The sequence below is a fragment of the Agelaius tricolor genome, unplaced genomic scaffold (assembly GCF_023055355.1).
Source record: "Agelaius tricolor isolate 1412-34295 unplaced genomic scaffold, bAgeTri1.0.p SCAF_6, whole genome shotgun sequence".
NCBI classification, from domain to species: Eukaryota; Metazoa; Chordata; class Aves; order Passeriformes; family Icteridae; genus Agelaius; species Agelaius tricolor.
The window spans coordinates 34,102,126-34,123,971 of NW_027269266.1; the positions used below are offsets into that span (position 1 = coordinate 34,102,126).

At 38.3% G+C, this 21,846-nt stretch overlaps 1 protein-coding gene across 7 annotated transcripts in view; it reads right to left on the reverse strand.

Moving 5' to 3' along the window:
• Positions 1-589: 589 nt before the first annotated feature.
• Positions 590-21,846, reverse strand: part of TBC1D5 (TBC1 domain family member 5) — a 318,058-nt gene continuing 296,801 nt past the window's right edge. For all 7 annotated transcript variants that reach the window (XM_071429303.1, XM_071429304.1, XM_071429307.1 and 4 more), the window contains 3 exons: positions 11,858-11,937; positions 10,937-11,113; positions 590-4,428 (listed from right to left, as the gene is read on the reverse strand). In XM_071429303.1, the coding sequence (XP_071285404.1) occupies positions 4,135-4,428; positions 10,937-11,113; positions 11,858-11,937 (551 nt within the window). In that variant the 3' untranslated portion in view covers positions 590-4,134. The remainder of the gene's footprint in view (positions 4,429-10,936; positions 11,114-11,857; positions 11,938-21,846) is intronic.

The window sequence follows — 21,846 nt, forward strand, 5'->3', positions numbered from 1 at the left end:
GTGAGGTTTCTTTGGTTTTAATTAATTTATTTAAATGACTGTTCCTCTTCTGCACTTATTTCAGCAGTGTAGGACCAGATTCTGCTGCTCCCACACTACTGTTATCATCTGAGTTACTGTTATTGGATTAAATCTAGCTTGCAGTTTGAAAGAGCAAAATGTGGTGAAATAATGAGTATATTATTATTATTGTTATTCTAATTTTGACAGTGTTTGTGTTGTACAACATCAGAGAAAAAGATGGTTCCTGCCCTAAAGAACCCATAGTTTCAGAGTCTCAAGCTGCAACCCTTCCAGTTCATTGTCTGTTCTAGGGTTGTGCACTTTGCCTCTTGCAGGATCCTCCCACATACCTAAAACCTCCCTTACCATTTCAGTGGTTAAGTAAGTTGTGAGAAGCAGGAAATCAAGTTGCCTGTGTGCATGCTTCAAACTGCTGTTACTCTAATGACCTTTTTTTCATGCTTTTTCAGCTCTAAATTTAGCTACTAAAGCCAGAGTCTGGCAGACTGGGGGACACGGCAAACATTATGCACAGACTGTATATAATCACTCTCAAAAGAACAGCACAGATTACAAGACAGTGTAATTACTATTCTGTAGCCAAATGAAGTTTATTTTATGAAATTGCACCTTTTCAAGTCTAATAAATCATTAGAATCATTCATTCTAGACCAACACATGCAGCACAAAATGAAAAGTATTATTTAAGCGCTGACACCAAGAATTTGAAAATCTGTTCATGTTAGGATGTATTTGAACAGATGACGTTGTAACTGCCAGGCACAAGTACACCTTAAATCTGAAATGTAATCTTTAAAATAGTTGCCTCTATGCCATTTAATGAGAACATACTGGAGAATCATGAGTTAAGAATGTGAATTCAAGTATAGAGATTCAGAAATGTACTGTACAGATACTGGCACTGTCATTGAGACACAATGATGACACTATACTTAGCTTCATGAAATTACAGAAAAGTTATGTCATGGTAAATACTGATTCATTTTCAGATACAAGACATTTCATAAAACAGGAAATATTCTATATTGTTTAGTTGAGATAAATGACATCCAGTTTTATTCCCTGGATCACATACATAAAATCTGATTAAAGTAACAATCAGTTTTTGTGCTTATATAGATAGTTTTAAAGTTTTTATCATCCTAGTTCTCAGAAATGATACTTCCAGTATTCTAGCCAAAAAGCTCTCCCTCTTTTTTGAGAAAACAGCACAAGCACAACCCAAAAAGTTTGTTAATTCTTTCTTTAATAAAGCGGGCTAAATGGTCTTCCAGAGTAAAGATACAAAGCTCCACAACTAAATCAATACCCAGTCAAAATATGATGCTGCCTTTCTGCAGAACATACAACTGACATGACATGCAAGAGACTTTAAAGTAATATATATTTATTACTTTATGAAGTAAATACAGTAAAACAGTCTCAGATCGGCAATCTTAACGCTGCATCAGTTTTTGTCAGCAATTTGCTGACAATAATTTTTCTATCTGATTACTGTTATCCATGAACATTAGGAGCAGGTCATTTCCAGAGAAAATGAATAATCTTGTATTTTAAATAACAATTTCTGTTTCAGTATATTCTTAACATAACACAAAACAGGGGGATGATTTGATGTTTTTTCTAACTTACAAGTTTCTAACTTAACGAATATACTAAAATACTTTTCATTATCTCCGCACTATGATCAAATATCAGAGACAACATATTTAAGATGTGAAAGGACATGGTACAACCAAACCAGATTCATTGACTGGAGTTACTCTGATCTTATTGGTATAATTGTCTCTCTGCTTTTGGAGATTTTTATCATATCCCATGGCATGATACGCATTCAGTTTATTGGTATTCACTGGTTCTTCTTAGAAACTTCCCAAATCTTTATAAACTACTGTTTTAAAATATGCAACATTAAAGATACAACTAATTTACAAAAATAAAAAACCTGTACAAATCACACTCTTCCATTGGCAATGAGACTGTTCAAGAAAATAGCAATGTGATCCCTGAAACAACCCACTAGAATAGAAATCAAAAGACTGATGCTTAAAAAAATAAAAAAGAAGTAAAAACATTTTCTCCTGCCAAGTTACTGGAATCTTTGAATGTTTATGTATCACAGAATATAAAACTTTTCTCTCTGTCCCCAGAATATTTCTTTCCTCTTTCCACAGGTACTTCTTCAACAGCCACCCTTTGCTGATGGTGCCACAAGCCTTGCTGTATAGGTTAAAGCTAGAAAAGCTTGAAAGGCTTAAATAAATCAACCAGCCACCCCATCCCCTGGTGTTCATGCAAACTCAGGGTAATAAAATAAACTGGAGACAGGCATGCATGCTGAATTCCAAAGTGATCTTTTATGAAGCTTAAAATAAACACCTCTCCAAAATGTTATGCATTTAAGATCTTTCATCTAAAGAGTCACCTGACTGTTTGCATCACTCTGTTGCAGAGAGGTGTGATGCTATGCCCACTCATAACATTCTAGTATTTTAACATTTTACAAGGCACAAATAATCTCTGAAGAACTACATGGTGGCTTTTGAACATGTAAGGATGGCAGCTACCATGTAATTACATGACAATTAACTCTTCAGTTCAGTCACTGACACAGACCTTGTAAAATCTAAGACCAGCAAATTACATGTCACCTCATCTTTGGGATACAGTACTTCATTTACAATTACAGACTAAGCAGCAAATAACTACAATTTCATAACTTTGAACAAACACAAGCTTTGCCATGCAAATAGGAAGTTGTTGCATGGTATAATGTATATGCATCTTAAAAGCAAATGATGCATTTTTTTGCTGCTATGACAGAGTGACATATTAACATTCCTTCCTCAAGCTAACTCTGTGTAGGCCCTGCAAGAGGAGCGGTTTACTCATCCCTAGTTGTTTTCTGAATTCCAACAGAGGTTACAGGGATCAGAGAGTACAGAAAGCCCCCCTTATCTACTCAAAGAAAGCTGTTATTAAATGTATTATGGACTTGATTGGAAAAAATACACTTTTCCATAGAAGAACAAGTAACAAAGTTAATTAAAAACTTTCTGTTGGTTAACGCTGCTGCACCGTTATGTTTCTTGTGATTAGAAATATGGAAATCATATAGCAATATATGTAAACAGAGTCTATAGAAGATAATAGCAATGAGACATAAAGTGCTTTTAATTATGAACATTTCATTTCACTTTGCAACCTTCCCTGGTAAGTTATCATACTCGGGCTAGCTTTAGTTCAACCAGCTCAGGTCTACATTATGAAATACTGGTATTTCCCTTGCACTGACTTTTTGACTGCAGTACTCTGAGCAAAATTAAAAAAATCATGCTAGGGGAAGTAGAAGATAAAGAAGGAAAGAGGTGAATTGGGAACTCTCAAGGGGAAAAAGTAGAGAAAGGCAAATAAGGCTCTGTTGTGTAGGTCTCCGTTCTCAAGGAGCTTGTCACATAGTTTCCAGTAAGCACTGAGGAACAACTACACAAACCTCTGCCCTGAACACACCTCAGGCTATTGCAGGATGAAATTGAAGAAACTAGGATTCCTCAAGGGAGAACAAACTTCCTACCAGGATGATGCTTTTAATCTTTTTGATACTCATTCCCTACTTTTCTAATCACAGTCTCTGAAGAAACAGTACCCTTTCCTACACAGAAAACCCAGTCAAGCATATTTTGTAAAAGGACAACATTAAATCTAGTCTGTCTTTCCTGCATCAGGTCTGATGTCAGGTATCCACACATTTCCATTATGGTACCAAGCATATACTACTCTATGTTTTGGGAAAGCATCACTTCTATAGTAACAAAGCTCCTACGTAGGGTAACAGCATAATTACTAATAACTGTATATTAGAACTGGGTTTTACTGGGTCTTTATTTAAGGCAGTTATTAAAATGTATATATTATTTTTTAAAAGTAGCAAATTTATGTCTTTTTTGTTTGTTTGCCTTTTTATTTTAATTTAGGCTTTTGGCAGCTGAAATGGGCTACCTTTATCTATTTTCTGTCCTTGTAATCCAAAGAACTATCCAACCCGTGTAATCACAGAAATTAGAGCTGAGTTGTAATGACAGATTTCCCAAACTCTCCCAACCTGTTTCCTTAGATGTCCAGTGGGCTGACAATAGCAAAGTCAGAATCTTTGCTGTTATTACTACTGTCATCATCAGGGCTGGAGCTCAGGTTGCTGGAGGAGGCTGAAATGGAGCCCATCAGAGGGTCGGAAAATATCAAAGAAGAACGAGACGGAGCTTCTGCCTTCACTGCTGCCTCCTTGTGTGCCTGAAGGGGCTGCACCAACTCTGGAGCAGCATTTCTACTTCTCTCCTCTTCTTTGGAAACCATAATATAGTCATCAGCACTCTTGCTCTCACTAGTGCTCGGATCAGTTGTAGTCTGTGAAACAATGGCACAGAAAAGACTTGAAGTGAGCACTAGCATCATCACATAACAAGGCTTATGAAGCATGTCAGACATATGGGAATGGGACAAAGGAATAATTATTATCCAAAAGTGGCAATGACTAAATAAAGTGAAAAATAAAGTGGATATTAACTTTGGATGACATCATCTGTTATTTCACAGAATCACAGAATATTCTGACCTGGAAGGGACTCATAAGGATCATCGAGCCCAGCTCTTAAGTGAATAGCCCCCACAGAGATCGAACCCACAACCTTGGCATATTAGCACCATGCTCTGACCAACTGAGCTAATTTAAAAAAACATAAAATGTAACACTCTAAAAATACTTTTTTTGCTCTAACAGTCTTACATGTCTCATCATCACAGTGCATCCAAGCGGTGACCACAGCAGCCAAGCATCAAACACATACATTACAGCTGAGGAGATTTCAGTAATCACAGTGGGTTCCTGTAGTATTTAGTGAAGTAGTTTTGAGAAATTTTTTGCTGGTTTGCATGCACAATAGCATTTTGGAGCTTGTCAGGAGAATGGTTTGATATAAAATTTCCTAGTAAAACCCTGACTTGTGAAATCTGAACCACCCATAGACCTGGTTTAGTGTGCACCAGTTTGGGTTCAAAAAAATCAGGGCTGCCAGAGCTTCCAGGGTTAGTGTTGTTGACTGTTTCCTAACTCTTCCAGAAAATGAGGGTCTGGGAATCCCAATTCTGTCTGGTTAGACCTTGGGAAATGTGTGTTCCTGAGCACTTCGGTAGTAGATCAAGACCATGTATCAGTGCATCAGAAAAAAGTCTCAATGTTATATTCCATTATACTAGCCACACTCAGAATCCCAGCTTTTCCAGTCAGAGCTATATGTAATTAGAAAGGGAGACTGCCATACACAGCAGAGTGGGATTTCTCACTTGTTGACAACTGGCAGCCTTTTAGCTTGCTTGCAACCCAAATGGACCACACTTTGTCTCCTGCTGCAAGAGCTGCATTCAGCTCCTGTCTAGCGCTATGTTCCTCTGGCAAGAACACGACTGCTTTCTTGGTTGCTTCCACACAGGTTTTTTTCAGAGTAATAATGCAACCTGCCAAACAGCCTGTAGGTACAAGCATCCTGAAGAGGTGTGATGCCGAAACCAATATATTTGATTACAGGAATGCATGACTGAGAAAAAGGAAAAGTAGAGGGAAATGTGTATGGCCACATTTGTGGCAATACAAGCCCTTCACCTGTAACCCTTCCACAAAAAAACCAAAAAAACCCAAAAAAAACAACAAAAAACCCCCCCAAAAAAAGCAGTTACAGAAAAGAAAAATCAGGAATAATCTGTATGAGATAAAGGCAAACCTACAGCATGGTATATAAAATTGGAGTACCACAAGCATCAGCAAGCCACAACTGCAGTTACAGAATCCACGACCACCAGCAAAATTTGTTTTGCAAAATTTATCATTATAGGTGAAAATTATCTTCTTGTTTTGACTACTGATTATAGATCAGAATGTTCTTGTAGCTCAGGAAGCAAAACCCACCTGTGATTATGAATGACTGTAAGATGAAATGAGGGAGCTGGAAGTCTTTGGTTGTCATTTGAATGCTCATTACAAATTGTTAGAAGTCACAATGAAGATAAATATCAGCTGAATAGGGAAATATATTCAAATGCAGAATTGTGCCCAAATTTATATTAATAAGGATTCGAATATCTCCCTTTCTAGTAAATTCTGAAATATCCTTTCTCATAATTTATAATTTTTGTGTGCTATCTACAAGTATGCAGGTATAATAATATTATATTATTAATACTACTAATATTTAATAACATATAATATTCTGTTTTGCAATGAACTAATTTTACTACTTTATAATTCAAATGGAAGTATCTTGAGTCCAAAATTTTACCTGTTCCAATGTAAGACAGTCGTCACATGGATAAAAATTGACATCTATTGTTTTTGGTAGTAACTCCTTTTTCACGGAAGACTTAACAAAATTCATACAAAACCCAACAGAAAGATCAACAACTAGCCTTTTCTGAGTCTTATCAAAATTGATCTCCAACCCTCCTGATACATGCAGAACCAGAGTAGTTCAAATGTCAAAAACTTCAAGCAGTTTCCATGAAGTTAAAACCACAGAGTTCTATCCTACAAGGAGAGACACTTCACTGTTTAAACACTTCTGAGCTGAGGCATCATTTGTTAGTAATTAGCCTTTTGCTTTCATCTTGTCTGTTTGAAATGCTGTCTTCATGAGCTGTCAGTGAGTCAGCTGCCATCACCAGGGGGCTGAGGACACAGGCAGCACACAACCGTGGCTCTGCTCCAGCAACACAGAATCACAGAATAGTTTGGGTTTGAAAGACCTTTAAAGGTCACATAGTCCAACTCCCACGGCGAGGCATGGGGACATCTTCAACTAGAGCAGGTTGCTGAGAGCCCTGTCCAACTGGAGCATCAATATTTTGATGTGGGGCACCCACCACCTCTCTGGGAAACCTGTTACAGCGTATCACACCCTCCTCATCATTAAAAAATTTCTTCCTTAGATCTAATCTAAACCAACCCTCTTTTAGTTAAAAATCATTGCCCCTTGTCCTATTGCAGCAGGCCCTGCTAAGAAATTTGTCTCCATCTCTGTTTTAAGCCCCCCTTTCAGTATTGAACAGCCACAATTAGGTCTCCCTGGAGCCTTCTCTTCTCCAGGCTGAAAATCACCAACTCTCTCAGCCTGTCTTCATAGGATAGGAGTTCCAGCCCTCTAATGATCTTTGTCACACTGCTCTGGACTTGCTCCAACAGGCCCATGTCCTTTCTGTGCTGGGGACCCCAGAGCTGGATGCAATGCTCCAGGTGGGGTCTCACCAGAGGGGAGCAGAGGGAGCAGAATCACCACCCTTGATCTGCTGGCCACACTGCTTTGGATGCAGCCCAGGGTATTTCTGGATTTCTGGGCTCGAGTGCCCATTTGGGAAATGTCCAGCCTCTCATCCACTAGTATTCCCCAGTCCTTCTCAAGAAGGGCTGTTCTCAATCCCTAATCCTCCAGCCTGTACTGATATTTTTTGGGAGCTCTAAATGCCATAGTTGAAATTTCAGAACTTTGTTCCAATTCCCCTGCCCTGTACAACAGAAATATACATTCCTCTAAACAACCACTGCCACATAATTCACCTGGCCACTTTCCACACTATTTAAAAGCTCTCAGGGAATGCAGTACTGCCTCATTTTTCAAAATAATACATTTTATTATTCCAAGCTATCAAGAATCCTTTATTTTAGGCCTAATAGCCCTCACACCTCCACTTTGCATAGGGTGACACAGATCTTACTTAGTGAAACACTCGCCCAGCAAGATCAGTATTTTTGTTTCTGGCACTCCCCAGTTTCCTAAATTCTGCTTTCAAGAGTGTGTTCTAGTGCAGTTGAAAAAGCATCCTGCTCTTTAATAAAGGAAAGAAAACCACTCATCCCAATTTCTCGTTGTTACTGTTGAGCTTCCCAACACTACTCTTCACGCCACCCACACTTTTTGGTTTGGCTAAGGAGACCCATAGCTCACTGAAGTAACAGAGAAGCAGCAAAGCAGAGATATTGACCCCAAAATCCTATAAAGGAGCTGCCTGTAAATGTTTGCCTATCTCTAGCATACACTGGTATTTTGGAACTGGTATTTCCAGAGGTAAAATACCTCCTTCCTTTTTCTTTTGCCTGTTTCTGTTTCAGGAAACTCACGCTGACGTGAAGCATGTTTTCTCCCATCTGCTGCCACTACTGAATAAATGAAAAATGACAGAATTATACTTCCAGTAGCTTTGAAAGTTAACAACCTTACGCCCGTTGCCATATGGCTTCTCCAAACAATTTTTCCTGATGAATATCAGCTACTAGGACCAGGCTTATTTCATTTGCCTTCACACTGTGAATGAGTTAAAACTAACTGCAAGGATACAAATCAAGAAAGCTTAGAAGAACAGCAGCTCATTTTGCTTCCTTCTTTGAACAGACATAAAGGCAAGATAATGTGTTAATTATCATTCATTATTTAGCAACAGAAGCCTTCTGTTTGTCAACTGCATGCTGCTACCAAAGCCAAACATTCCAAAAAATGCTTGATTCTTTTTAGCCTTTATCTTATTTTTTTTTTGCATTTTTAATTTTGCAGCTTTCCTTTCTAAAGAAGGGCTATATCCTTATCCTCATTTTGCAGAAAGGGATTTTGATACAAAAAAGAGGAAGAACACTTTTAAAAAAAGCTAAGATGATAAATAATTTATACTTAAATAACAACCAGGCTCAAAAGACCAGATTTTAATCTCATTTATAGAATAGCTACACCTGTAATTGTTTCATCTGTCCTAGAAAATAACCCTATAACTCCAGCAAAGAATAATCTCTACAGTACAAATCACACCAAATAGAATTACAGGCATTACCAAAGTCACAGAAAATGCAAATAGAGTAGAAATTTATTTAGCAAGAAATGCATTAAAATAGCTAGAAGTGGTTGTTTTTTAATCCCCCTGCAGCTTTCTGTGAGTACTCCCAGCATGACCCAGGGCATCAGTGCAGCCTCCCTTTCTTCAGCAGAGCTAAAAACCAGGCTGTGGCCTGGTTTGGGCCAACAACTGAGCCCACCAATTAACAGTCTAATATCACAGTCCACTATTCCACAGTTTTATTGTCCTGTATTTTATTAAAAGGGTCCAAAGCTCTCCTCTTTTTGTTTGATTTTATGCATGGTGGCTAAAGACGAAGGGCTTGGAAACAGCACAGACTAACTAGGGACTGGTTAGTCAGACAGGCAAACTATCCCCAGTCAACTAAGGATACCACCAGTCCTCCTGGAGTACCATTTCTAACACTAATCTTTTTCTTTCCATCAGAGGTGCTGTTGCTCATTATCATAATTGGAAGCTCCCGAAGATAAGAGGAGAGGAGGCTAATCCATATGGATGTGCTGCACCTCCAAACATAAACCATGCAGTTCTAATGCCTCATTAATGCTCTGCAGCAGCTCAGCTTGTACAACCTCTACTCACGTTCTCATAGTTGACTTATGAGCAGCCTTGAAATTGTGGGTGTCACCCAGTTCCTGGGGCCGGACGTATATACCCTGACTACACACTGGGATAAGCCCAGACCTCACTGTACATCACTCTGAAAATCTGCACTGGAGAGAAATCTGTGCAGAGCAGGCTTCAGCTGCTCCACTCTCAATACCCAAGGAGTCCCAGCACATCCATGATACATGGTTTAGACCAGCCTCTGAGTAAGGGCTTCTCCAGCATCAGTAGGGTCTGCTCTCACACCTACACCACACACAGCTTGCTGCTACCTCTATTCTACCTCTAGTTTCTAGAAGTAAAAAATCATCAAAAAACATTATTCACCATTTTGGAAAGAAAAAAAAAGGCACTTCATAGAAAAAGCTAGGAGATCAAGGGCAAAAATAGGAGACCATTATACGAACAGTCCAATATGCTGTATCAATTTAACCTGTGCCTTTATTATGGCAGAAAGTAGTGATTGTAATGACAACAGCTAAGCAAGAAATGAAAACTCTCTAGGAAAGCTTTGCTCTTCACCATTACTGAGCATAAAAAAATAAATCTCTGTATTGCCTCTAATACCAAAATACAATTAAAATATATATTTTTAACATAGAGCGTTCTAACTCAGAGGGATTGTGTGTAATAAATCAAAATGACCCTGTGTCATTACTTGAAAATTAATAAATATTTCCTGTAGTTCCTAAGTAAACTTGTCAAAACTGAACTGACTGCAGACTCAGTTAGACTTTGAGGTGATAATGCTGCCACTGATTTATGAGTGTGAGTATCAGCATCAGGGTGGCAGACTTCATAGAACTCCAACATAGAAATGAGCAGGCACAAAAGTACTTATTTTTAAGATCACGTTTGGGTTGGACTGAGTCTTAGACAGAGAGGGCCCTTTGTCTATGAACCTGTCCTATGACTGTATGCTTTGTATGTGAAAACATTGTTTACAGATTCAAGGAGAAAGTCAATACAATGAAGTAGAAGGTAAAAGCGACCTCCTTGCTATTTCCTTTTTGGCACAGGCCATGAATACACTGCAATGCAGTTAATCAGCTCTTACATAATGGGATCCTGGAGGACAAGGACAATGAGAATAATCATGTGGGAACATTTGGTAGGGGAACATTTACCTGCAATTTTTAGGTTTTTTTGTAGGAACTTAATCTGTGATTCTGTGATTCAACAGTGTTAAAGAACTCCCCTCAAATGCCTAACACTTAGACTTAAATATCTGTGTGTGGAGCATAAGGGTACAATAAAAATAATTAATCAGAGCAGGGCAGTAGCTAGAGATACACTTTTAACCCACTCTCCATATAGACCAGGAATGCTGGTGTGTCCCACTTAATGTCTGGACATGCTAGAGGAAATCTCCAAAAAATCCAAGGCCATCAATGGCCTGCTTGAGATGTTTTTATTTTACCTGTTGTCCTGAGATGAACTGTTGCTTTGTCATGACAGGTCCCTTTAGGACATCACCTGCCCCCTTGTTCTGATTATTGGAACAGTAATGATCATCAGCAATAGTGATTTGCTCATTTTCTTCAGCTTCCAGCTGGCTCTGGTTGAAACGCAATGAACCTTTCAGGATATCCTTGATCTGTTGTTGAATAGGAAAGAAAAGGATATAAGTTAAAAACTGGTAGGAACTTTACATTTTCTAAAGCTCTGTGCAGACTGCTTTCATACACCATTTCCCCAAAATATTTGCTTTGAAAAGATAGGAAGCAAGTCAATATTCATACCTATATTGGCTAAAGATAGGAATAACAGTGAAATGTGGTTTCTATTAGAGTTTGGAGAACAACTATGCAGGAAATCTAAAGAGAATAAAACTGTTAAGATTACTCCCTGCCTCATTATAGGTTTAACATATGTCACATTGCTCTTCATAAAATGTATTTTGAGGGAGCAGAGGGCAGTATAATCAGAGCTACAGATGCTCAGCAGCATTCTCCTTTTATGTATTTCTTTAATTCAATGATATTCAAGTGTTGTCACTATGAAATAATGGGGACACAGGCATAGTTGTTGTCTAGCAAGTACATTTGGCATTAAGAAAAATGATAGCATGGCTTAAGTCCAGCACTTGGTGTTGCACTTTAGTTTTGATCTGAGGCCTCCAAAACTTCCACAGGAGCAAATACTGTGCAAATTGTTTGAACTCTTTATAGCTGAGTTTTATTGGTACAAATAAAAATACACCACAAGGTTTGATGCACCAGTAAAACAGCTACAAGAAGACAAAACAGCAGTATACAAAAAGAATAAATAGGAGAAAAAAAGGAGAAAGGATTAATAGCTCTGAAGGGCACAAGAAGGTTAAGCTATTCAATAGTAATACCTGCTTCAAACCAGCCAAAGAAACCAGAATTTCATCTTCTTTTTCCAAGCGTTCTTGCAAAATGACTTCCTGAATATTTCCTGTAGCATCAAAAGAAAGATAAAGAGAGAAAACATCCTAAATAAACTCAAACGTGCTGTTCCTTACTGCTGACTGATGCTTTCAAAACAAACTCCTGTGACCTGCAAACACAATTCTGAATCCAAACCTAGAGATTGACAACCTTATTATCTGCAGAGGTGAGGCCAGCCTGAGCCTGGCACTGCTGCCAGGAAGCCTCCCGCAATGCTCTGCCTCTGCAGGACTTCTGTTGCCCCTGTGCACCAAGGAACTCAGGCTACTACTGGTCCCTAGAAGATCACACCAGCCTCTGTGTTACATACAGCTTTGAACTTAAAAATGCTTTGGAAAACATTCAAAACCAGAGAAATCTGCTGCATCTCACGGAAAGGTTTAGGTAGAAGCACAGCAATCTTCATCTTGATTCCTGGCCACTGCAGATGCTACAATACTCTTCTTTATAGAAGGACTACAAAAAGTTTCATTCCCCTCCTGTTCTCTTCTTTTAGGTAAAAGACTCAGGGCCGAGCAAAACTTATTTGACAGAAGGAGCAGTGCAGTACCAACACTTTGGGAGACTCTTGCCTTCCATACCCACAGCATGGTCCTTCAAGAACACATTTCACTACCCTGGTATGGAGTGTTTGCAGGAAGATGACCCCAGGCAATTCCACACTCCACACAGCCCAGAGAAACTACAACTCCAGTAACTCTGCAGACTTACTTCATTCTCTGGCCTCCCAGCTCCTGCTTTCTGACTCTTTAAGAAAACAGTAAAGATTCCTAGAGACAGACTGGCAGAATGAGATGGTATCTGTCAACTGAAAATGACAGGACACTCCTTTGTGCCACTCCTGTCTTACAGACACAGACTGAGCCCAAAGCCCTCAGTGACACTCATTTGGGAGGAATGCTTTGCCACTCATGAGTGTATCCCAGGCACTTCACAATTAGAGCTTTGTACAATTAATCCACACCTGCATTGCATTTGTTTGTCTTTAACAACATCCTGCATGTTCAGGGCCCAAATCAGTGAAAAGCCACAACTGCTGTTAACAGATGATCCTGACAAGGACAAATATGATGACACTGCCAACTCTGACACAATATGAAGTTTCAAGTAAAAGCATCGAGTAATTTGGTATGAGTTTTGTGTTTACAGAATAAATAGCAATATAATGAGATGTGGGAGACAGAATAAGAAGAAAGATTAGAAGTGGAGAGGTGGATTTAAAAGTCGTGTATAAACACAAGTTTGAAATTGAGTCGGGGCCAGAGATCAGTAATGGGTATAAAGGAGGAATAGAAAGGGCGAAGAGGAGAAAGGAACCACGCCTAAGTACTAAATGAACCGCTAAAAAGCAATCTGAGACACAGAAGGAATGAAAGAGTCTAGAACCATGAAAGGCAGCAGCTGACAAAAGTCAAGGTGATGTGATCAAGGTCAAGAGTATCAGTGAAGGTACCATAACTCAGCTTTGCATAAGCAGCCTGCCTGAACAAGGAGATCTATGCTCACATTATTTAGCACACTTTATTTACTATACTACAGTGGCAATGTCCTGCAGCAATGTTGTACAATTGTCAAATTGTTGTACAATTGAACAATTTTACATGAGAAAGACACTGCATTATGAAGGCCAGAAATAATAAAAAAACAGATCTTTCTGCAAATATGTAGCATCTTGAATTGAGAAAATCCATAATTATTGCAACATTTTACTAGCTTTTTTATTTTATATCTAAATTATCTATTTCCTCAATTTGGTAAGCAAAATATATTAATATTTTTTTTATAAAAGAATAACTTACATTCTGTTTTCCACTGTTTCAAAGAATGCAGGATTTCCTTTTTTTAAAAGGTCCATAATTTGAAACATCAGAAGTCCAAAGCCTTCACAGGCAGGATAGCCAAGCCTGACCACAGCCTGAATCACTGAATTCAACTCTCTTTTCCATTTCTCAGCATTAGAAAGGAAAGTATTCCATAGTGTATGATCCCCACATAAATTAAACCATACACTAAAAAACTAGGGCATGCACATGAACTAAGCAGATGGACCAAGAAAATAATTCAAAGCAAACCTCCAACCTGCTGAAGACGAAATGGAGAAAATATGAAAAACTGGGAGGACAAGAGCAAGAAAACAAAAGCTGAAAGGTATTCCACATAATGTGGAAATACTATTATTACTGACCTTTAGAGATGATTTGTGAATCAGTATTTAAAAATATAAGGAAAATAATTTATCATCACTGTAAAACCCAGCTGAAACCATGTTTGATGAGCCAGTACATTGAGAAATTAAAAAAAAATTATGAATAGAATATGATAGTTACCCAGCAGTAAAAATTAATAGAAATGTTTGTATCATCACATATTTACTTTAGCAAGATTAATGCCAGATTTTAATATTTGTTTCAGAGGAAAAAAGATTAGGAGCTAAAAGGTAGGAAATACAGCCAATAAGTAGCAACTGAGGCATAAAGGCATAAATTGGGATGTCCTTCTCTCATGCAATGAAACAGAAAGGAAGGCAGAATTCCTTGTGGAATTGGCAATGAATCCATTTCTTAAATATGTCCTTGAACTGCATAAGGCTTCTAATCTGCTGCCCTCACCTCTTTTGAATGCAAAGTTTTTTAACTTTCAAATAAGTGGAACCCGAATTTACCACTGTTCATTCTTCTTCCCTGGCTAGTGAGTAGGGAGGAATTACGAAAAATTATCCTTAGATGAGTGAAGCATACAGGCAATGTGATTTTGCATGAGTGCCTCCTTGATCACATCCTTCTGCTGGGACCCCCCTTTGACATCCACGTGGACTGGAAAGAGAGGCGGGAAGAAGAGGAGGGATGGCACGAAGTTGGCTTGTGCTCTGCAGCTGCTCTCCTGTGAATGGCTGTGCCAGGGCACAGCATCCTCACTGGGGGACTCTCATCTAAGTTTGATAGATAACAGACCAGTAAATCAATAATTACTTTCCCACTGCTGGGGGGACCTCATAGGGCAGTCAGTTGCTGAGATCAAAAGGTACCCTTGCAACTGGAAATACTTTAAAAGATACTATTTCAAGAGTGCTATATTGATATATATATTGATATAATATTACTCAGCTGAAGGACTTTAAGCTGAGATGTATAATTTAATTATTCTACCTTCATAGAAGATGTTTTTGCTGAGAGAAGTGCTTCATGTATATGAATGAATTTGACACATATTGATTTTTTTCCTTATATTTTGCTATATATCTGTACCTCACAGCTGTTTGGTTTTTTTTTAATAAAAAAGTAACTATATTTAAAAAAAACCCTGCAGATGTCAATTTGGAAGTGAAAACATCTTCCTACCTTTAAAAAAAACCCCATTGATACAATGAATCAAACAAAGAGATTATGTGATTTCTATATTATTCAAAACTGAGTCCAGTTTGATTCTGTGCTATAAATATCTATCTGTTGGGACAGCTGTTGTTATTCAAAAGTTATCAAAATCCTATTGTACAGAGTAAGCTAATGTTAAGGTCAAATATTCCTGACTGCCTTGTTGTTTTTTTTTTTTTTTTTTTTTTTTTTGTTTCTTTCAAGATTTCATTTAGCTGATGCCAAATGCTTTTTGCAGAAAAAGACAATATTTCTTTATTCAATGAAGTTCTTAGTAGAGGAAAACAAAAAGTGAATTTTGCAACTTCTCACCTGGTGGTCAGAGCACTGCTGTGAGATGTACGAGATAGCAGACTGCCATTACAAGACTCTGGATTTGTTTCAAAATAGTGCTAACAAACGTCTGACTATCACAAAATGAACTGTCATACCCTGACTGTGAGCCTGACTAAGCCTCAGAAATACCAGAGCTGTTCAACCAGTTGTTCTCTTCAGAAGTCAGCAACATTATCCACTTTGATGGATGCCCTCAAACCAGATTCACATCTCAAAGGATGCCTTTTATATAATGGATTAGAATTAATTTTGGGTACTTATTCTTCAATGAGCAGACCTGTTTAAGTTTGATAGATACCAGACCAGTAAATCAATAATTACTTCCTGAGTGAGACTCTGATCAGCTGCCTTGATATACTTTAAATCCAACTACAACTACAGAGCAGGAAGATGCAAATGATTGCATTCATGTTCTTGTATTAAAAATGTGGAGAAAAATTGTGGCAGGTAGTGAATTCGTTAGCAACAGTTGAAACAGCTAAAAATTAAGATGAAATATATTTTTTATTTCTTGCTCTTACAGTTATGGCAAACTGTGAATCACTTTACATGCACACTCCGTGTAGAAGTACTTTACAAAATCACAATTTCTATTCCCTTCCCCTAAATTAATTGCTAAATTTTAAACTGAAGACATGCTATCTATAGCAATAAAAGAGGAAAAACATCCATAGCAGCTTCTAGCAGGAAAATTAGATAAAATTTATGCTCTCTGACAATTGAAATGCTCTATATTCCATGATGGTGTGAGCAGTCACTTCTGAGTTCCCAGGCCAGGGAAAGGGGCTATTCAAAACATTCCTCTCTGAATGTGGAAAAGCTGTTAGCCTTGGAACAATTATTTTAGAGGCTTATTAAATAAAGTAACTTTCACTGAAAATTTTGCTTGCATTCAACACAGATTTTGCAAGAAACCCAACCACGCAACCGGAGCTGCACTAAATGAATGGGAAAACTTGTCTGCTGTAGACAAGGTCCCCCCAGGCATCTCTTCATGCCCATCCATCCAGAAGACAAATCTGCACCTCTTCCCTTCCACTGAGGAGGTGGGAGACAAACACCCTGCCAGATGAAGGCACAAAGCACACTTGACATAAAATCAGATGGATGTGGAGAAAACCAAACTTCTCTGAGGTTTTGTTTTTTCTCACTGCTGCTTTTGCAGCACATCTCCCTCCTAATGATTTCTATTTTAAGCTGGTCTCCGTGGGGCCTTTGCAGGAAGATGACTCCTGCTGAGAGGAGCTAACTCGAAATAGTTGCAAGCTGTATTATGAACGCTGCTTTTCTACTACTAGCTCCTGATCAATGACTTGTGAACAAGCAACAGGGCCAGAATCATGTTAAATTGACTTTTTTCACCCTTGTTTTCACTACTGAGAAGAGAGCTCAAACTCAGAATGCAAAAGTACCATCTCACTTCCATCGTAGGCAGGAGCAAGGAGAGAACTGAGGCTATTACTACACCTCTTCATTTTCCAAAACAGGAAAGCCAAAAGTGTTCCTATATAAGTCAAGGTGCAGCCAACTCTCCAGACTCATATTCCAGTACTGTTGTATGATTGTCTTTATGAAATCAGGGTTTACAGAAAACGTTTCCAACACTCCCTGCACAATATACTAGTGACAGCAAGACTGCCTTTTCAAGAACATTAAGGGGCTAGGAGGACAGACTGGGACTTAAGCTTCTGATAATCAATCCTTCTCTCTTTTCACAATAAATACTGCTTTCCTACCTGAATTTGGTCTGATGAGCACAAAAATGAACTCTACACCTTAACACTGGTTTGTGGCCTTTCTAGAAAGACTATGTTGTATGGCATAGTGATATTGCTGTTTAATAATGCAACTCAGGATATTTCCAACTACTGCATTTTCCTTCCAGCATTAAAAATACAAATGAGAGGAGTTAAATTCCCTTCTAAAACAATAGTGTTTGTGATCTAAGTGTTGATGAAGGCAACACTGCTAAGTAGACTTTCATTTACCTCACTGTGAATGCCAACACTTCTAGTAACAATCACACATCATATTAAAAACACCACTTAGCAACATTTGAGACTTAAAGAACTTAAGATCCTAAAAATCTGAAATTATCTGTGAAACACTGCATTCTTCATGTCATTTATTTGAATATAAATGATTTATACAGTGTTGAATATAAGTGATGTATTTATACTTCTGATTCACGTGTTGTGCAGAGCACCAACACTTCATCAATATTTGAAGTGTGGTAATGCTTGTGACATCACAGAAACAGTAGTAAAAAGTTACCAATCATCAACCCAAAGTAGGGCACAGATGTACAAAGAAGGAGATTGGTAGGGTCATGAAGTAATTTTGTCCATCTCTTGCTCAAAGACACAATCAATTCTTAGCTGTGAACTTTAATTTACACACAGTAAGCAGATTATGCTTAACATATACCTTATATCTGTATATTTATGCAAATAATGGGGAAACTAACAATTTAGTTCTACAACAATTTTGCTTCAGCTAAGGTTTTACTTCCTTAAAGTTGGAACTGGAAGAGAAACCACTGCCTAAGGGGAGGGGAGTGGAGCGGAGGAGTGGAGGAGAGGAGAGGGAAGGAGAGGAGAGGAGAGGAGAGGAGAGGAGAGGAGAGGAGAGGAGAGGAGAGGAGAGGAGAGGAGAGGAGAGGAGAGGAGAGGAGAGGAGAGGAGAGGAGAGGAGAGGAGAGGAGAGGAGAGGAGAGGAGAGGAGAGGAGAGGAGAGGAGAGGAGAGGAGAGGAGAGGAGAGGAGAGGAGAGGAGAGGAGAGGAGAGGGTGGATTGTCAGTGTACTTCAGTATAAGAGAGATGCTCACTGAGCAGCAGGGAGGAAGCAACGGGAATTCACTGAAAGTTGCAAGGAAAGCTGTTAACTGGGTAATGAGGGGCTGTGTAAGCTTCATTATTTTAATCTCCTTTTCAGTCAGACTACTGGGATGAAAGCATCTGTAGGTGCCTACCACAGCTGCACTTTCAGGACTGGCACAGTTGTTATAGAAAGAAAGGAGGCTTGCTCTGAACCAGTTGTTTCTGACCTTAAAAGCTACCCTTAAGTGACAAAAAGGTGGTTAAAATCCATGGAACATGAAGAATTACACTTTTATTCTTCATATGTTAAAAAAAAAAAAATTATATATATATGTATCTGTAAAATGACCAGAAGTGACAGTCTGAAAGTAAGTCTGTACAACAAATATTTGTTGTATACTATGCTATGCAACAAATACTTATTTCCCAGTAAGCATTCCTACATTTGATTTAATAAATTTGCTAATGTTCTTTCTTTATATGCTGTTTTTGTAGGTTATTTTACACCATTATTCTGAACCAAATACAGCAATCCCTTAGACTCATGGGCCTGTGTTTGATGTGGCCTTTTATACTGATAGCATTTCTAATCACACTGGATTTATAAACCATGGATTATTTTATTTATGTCCCAAGCATAAGAGAACTCATTTAATGCATTTACTTCCTCAACAAATGCTGAAGTATTTCATTTCAGCACAGGGCAGCAAAATAATTTCCATTTCATTTTATCCTTACAAAAATGTCATAACCTTTCATCTCATCACATGACACATAAAACAAGAATTCAGTACTATCTTGCATACATTTAACAAGCACTGTGTCCAGATCTATATTGGGCAGTATGTCAATCCCTAAATACTGAGCATTAAATCAACTTCCTCCTCTCCTTTCCCCATTGTAAATGATCCTTAAAATAAAATGCATCCTTATAACAATTGCACTGACTGATAAAAGAGGAAGGAATTAAATCAGTCTAATTAAACCTTTAAAAGTGCTATTTCACACAACTAAAATTATATTAGCAGCTATATCCTGTAAGTTTTTATTTCTTTATTTTAGTATTTTTTTCTTCCTTGCTCATGGTGTTTGCAATAATCACAGTGAAAAGGTGGCTCTGAACTGTTTTTAATAAGTCTTCCAAATAATATTTGTCTGGAAGATGTCAGGAAGTGCTGGTGAATATACAAGTGCCAGCACTATTTGATGTTTGTGGCAGGGATGTCCTGTGATCCCATCCAAAGAACTCTCAAAAGATTGGTTTTCATTTTTCTTGCTACCATGATACCATAATTTCTGGGCATTTTGTAAATACATGCAGTTTTTTACAGGCTACCTATGAAAGCTGAAAGCTGACATGCCATCCCAAAGGCAGGATGCTGGTGGTGTTTAGAAGGATGGGAGATGAAAACTTCCCTTTTTCCACGTCCCTTCCATAATCCACAACGGAGGGGCAGAGATGTACTGGAATACTGGTGAAGGACATAGCAACATATTACAGATAGCAGGAGTGAAATTGGAAAATGCACCACTAGCAAAAGCCAACAGCCCTGGATGGGAAGCTCAGAGAAGGATTTATTTGCTTTGGCTTAGTGAAGCCATGATGCTTTACTAGATGTGGGTCAGACCGAAGAGGTTTTTGTGATGTTGCCTCCAAGACAAGAAGTGATTTAAAGACCTAGATATTGAGCAACATATTTCTGAGACACACCTGAATCTCCCTCTGGCAGCTGGTTCAAGTTAAGCAGTAACAGTATGAAGGTGAAATTAATACAACCAGGCAGACTTATGTTTCCTTGGTATAACTGGGTACCTTTGCACATATTTCTAGGGTGTTGTGCAGAACCCTGTGAGCTAACTCTGCAGAACTGGTATGAATCCTCAGGGTTTATTAGCTGAGGCTCTGTGAAGAAGGAAAGCAGCTAAATTGCTTCTGAATTTCAGCTAGCTGGGGAAGCAACCTTCTGCATTTATATAGTGCTGCCCTTAAGCAAAAGCAAGTGGGGAATGACCTTAGTTTCTCTACTTTTATAACCTAATAAATTGCCCATCAAAAAAAATAGTTTCTATATAAAGATCTCCATATCCAAGTTAATACTGAACCAATGTTCCTTTAAATTGCTTCTCATGAGAAGGACTTCCTGCGCTACTTGTGTAATTACTTGGAAAACTTTCCCACACTTGGAGGTCCAAAACCATGTTGGAAACAAATGGTAGCTTCTTCTGTCTGAGATAGTGGTGATGGATTGGTTCCTGTCCCATATAAAGAGACAGCACTTTGAAATTCAGCACTTTTCTTTCTGGAGCAAAACTGGCAAGTTAATATAGAACCTCCACAATCTCTCATACTGGTACTTGCCTATGGAGGGGGAGGGCTGATACCTCTCCAGGGCTTTAATTCACTTTTTTGTTAAGAAGCTGCACTTTAATTGTGTGCCAGTGTGGACATGGTCCAAACCCTAAAGATATTAGAATAGCAGATGGTGTCAGATGACAGTGTCATTAGCTGGTGTCACCTGAACTGCCACCTAACAGGCTTGAGCCTGGGATGTAACAAAGCTTTGTTCTTTGAGACACTCCAGACATGTTGAAAAAACACATCAAACTCATTCCCATGTCCAATGTGAAGGACAAGGGAGGAATCTTCCAGCAGATACTATAAGGCCCTCTGAGTGCTGTTTGTGTGCATGTCTCTTAGACATGTTTTTCATTATCTACTCTAAGACATCGTACAGATGTCACATTTACCAGTTACCAGGAAAAAAATCTTTTTCTCAATGCACTTGCTAGCTTGATGCTTTTATTTTCACATAGTGCAAGAAAGGAGGAAACAATCAAAATTCTTCAAAAAAGAAGTAACATTATGACAGGTAATAAAATTGTAATACTTAAGTGGTGTATTATAGCTTTCTGAATTATTGAGCCTTGAGGAATTTATGTGCACTAACAGTAGAGTATCTCCCAGAAAGAAAAATGCTTAAGAATATTACCATATTTCTGAAATCACCAATGACAATATTATTTCCTGAAAAAGGCTAGTGCTTGTGAAAAAGTAACATCAAGAAAGTGTATCTGTGATGATGCTGGAGCAGTGATAGCTATGGCAACTATCCTTTTCCACTACAAGCTGAGTAATATTCTGCATTTATTTTGTGAACAAAGCCACTTGACAGGTTTACAAGTTTGGATGTATCTTCATTTCAATAATGGAAAAATTGAACACAGGATTTGTTTTTTTTGAAAGCTATGACAAACTTGTGAAAATAGGTGGGAGAAACAGTAAAATCTACTGCCCTGTATTGCCATTTTACATACCTAAATTTTGACATTTGTCCTTGGAGGTGTTAAAAGGAATTTCCCGAGCAGTACTCCAGTGGTTAAGGGAGAGAG